The sequence below is a fragment of the Pectinophora gossypiella genome, chromosome 12, assembly GCF_024362695.1.
Source record: "Pectinophora gossypiella chromosome 12, ilPecGoss1.1, whole genome shotgun sequence".
NCBI classification, from domain to species: domain Eukaryota; kingdom Metazoa; phylum Arthropoda; class Insecta; order Lepidoptera; family Gelechiidae; genus Pectinophora; species Pectinophora gossypiella.
In genome coordinates this window covers 6661391-6663735 of record NC_065415.1, presented here as the reverse complement: position 1 = coordinate 6663735, position 2345 = coordinate 6661391, and the positions used below count along the sequence as shown (strand labels likewise).

Genomic DNA, 2345 nt, shown 5'->3' with positions numbered 1-2345 from the left:
CATCTCTCTATCTCTCTTTATTTAAGAGCTGCGCTCTTGTCGGTGGAGTACCTAATCGCTATTCCTCTCTTCTTCCCGCCGAATCCTTCACCTCCTGATACGACGCGATCCACACCTTTTCTTTTATTTGTTTCATAAATATTCTCCTAGGTCAACCCCTTCCTCTCTTCCCTTCAATTTTTCCTTCTATGAAAAATCATAAATAAGTTAAATAGATTTTTTGTCACCTTTAGATCTGCCTTTATTTAGTACTTAATCAGATTTTCATAATTCATATTTGACCTAGGTAACTACCCAATTCTGTGAATTCTGTGGTGGGGTGTATTTAAATGCTGTTTGTACATTATAGATAACAGAAAAATATTGTTGAATATCACAAAATAGGTATATGGTAATTATGAGTAAATCACGATGCATGGAAACAATATAATTCAATATAATTGCAATATTAGCGAATGCTACCAAACTAGAATTGTCAAAATATGGACTCATTGTTTTGTGTTTGACTGACTTCGATATAAACGTGAATAATTATGACCAATGTATTATTATTGCTTGTTAAATGGTTGCTGTTATTAAAGTGGCTTTTGCCAATAATATCGGAAACAGCAGATATTATGAACAGAGCAGATATATGTATAAATTCTGTCTCTAAAATAGAACTTAAAATAAGGTTGGTAATGAACGCATACATACTCCTTACTGTCCATAAAATTACAACAAAAATAAAACGAAACGTCAGATTTGTCTCACTTTTTGCTCTCCATCAAAAATCAGCCAAAAAATTATTTTATTGATAATCTCTAATTAGTCGACATGGACTCTGCATGTTGGGTTCGAAAACAAGATTTGCCTCCACCAGGGGGCTATAAACCTATCGCATACAAAAGAGTACCAGGCGCGCATCTCTTCAATGGATACCAACTCATTCTTGGCTACTTTGCTATGACCGCTGGGGCCCTCTACCTATACTCCTTAAACCACAAGAAGATCAAGAAACACGAAATAGAATTACGCTCAAGCAAGATGGCGATATATCCAGTGCTCTTGGCAGAAAGGGATAGAGAATATTTGAGGCAGCTTAGGCGGAATCGGGACGAGGAAGACAAATTGATGGCTGGTGTACCTGGATGGAAGGTAAATTAAATGAGTAGCTCTAATAATTAAAGTACCTACCAGTATCTTGTGTAATCTAGGCAAATGTGCACTGCATCAGGTGATTCCTTATAAACTTTCATAACCAACATAAACTCACGCCCACGATTATTAGGATAAACGACAGTCTCCATGGTCCAGTGATTTTGCGTTGAGCTCAAGATCCAGAGGTCCCGGATTCGAATCCAAGTAAGGACATGTCAGAAAAATCGCTTTGTGACCTTTTGTTCGGTTCGAAAGTTACAGGCTGATCGCCCGATTATTTAAAAGTAAGATGATTCGTGATTTGGATAGGTACTACTTACTGATGTAAGTAAGTATATAACTACATATATAGCCGTTACATGAGTCATGTCTTGAGTCCCGTAATTACTACTTACGAACTTAAGGGCTTTACAGCTAAATATGTAGGAGATTATGTTCTCCGACTTTTCCATTCACTGCAAAGTGAGTTAGGTAGGTTAATAGAAACAACATATTTTCAAAACATCTAATTTGGGTACTTTGACCTGGATCCACAGATACGTGATTTCATGAGACTTTTGAATCAACGTAGAAAATGACAAAACAAAGGAATAGTGCAATTTTCAGTTTATTAACTTGTAAAAATGTAAATTTTCATTTTTGTTTCAGACTGGAACTTATTTCGGTGAACCGATATATAAAATGTATCAGCCCGAAAAACTAATAGAACCTATTTACCACGAATACTTCGCACATTGCTCACCAAGTCATTTCTTCCGTAGAGCCAACTTGAAGCTGAAAAGTTAATTAATATAATTATGTTTTTCATTACCTTTAGATAATATTGTTTTATACAATGGTGCTAATTCCTGTAAACACCATCTAATTTTATTTTAAGATACATCAGTCATTTTTTTAACCGTCGAAAAGGAAATTGACGGGTAATCGACAAGCATAAAATTTATGGAACATACGTCAATTTTAAGCACAAATCTGAAACAACCGTTTAAAAATTTTACATTGACCTATAACCCGACAGAATTATGTTGACAGCACACGTCAAACGGTTTGCACACCAGCGAGATACCGTTTTGATTTGCCCAGGTTATTCATTCATTTACTCATTCTTCCTAAAATTAAGAGCTGTCAATCATCCGTCCCTTTCCTTTTCGGCGGATAAGAAAATGACAGGTATAACTTAAAGTAAAATTAGGAGGTGTCTGCAG

At 35.6% G+C, this 2345-nt stretch overlaps 1 protein-coding gene across 1 annotated transcript; it reads left to right on the top strand.

Moving 5' to 3' along the window:
- Positions 1-816: 816 nt before the first annotated feature.
- Positions 817-1926, top strand: LOC126371118 (NADH dehydrogenase [ubiquinone] 1 alpha subcomplex subunit 13-like). Its single transcript, XM_050016332.1, has 2 exons — positions 817-1137; positions 1789-1926. The coding sequence occupies exons 1-2, from the start codon at positions 817-819 to the stop codon at positions 1924-1926; spliced, it is 459 nt and encodes a 152-aa protein (XP_049872289.1).
- Positions 1927-2345: the final 419 nt, after the last annotated feature.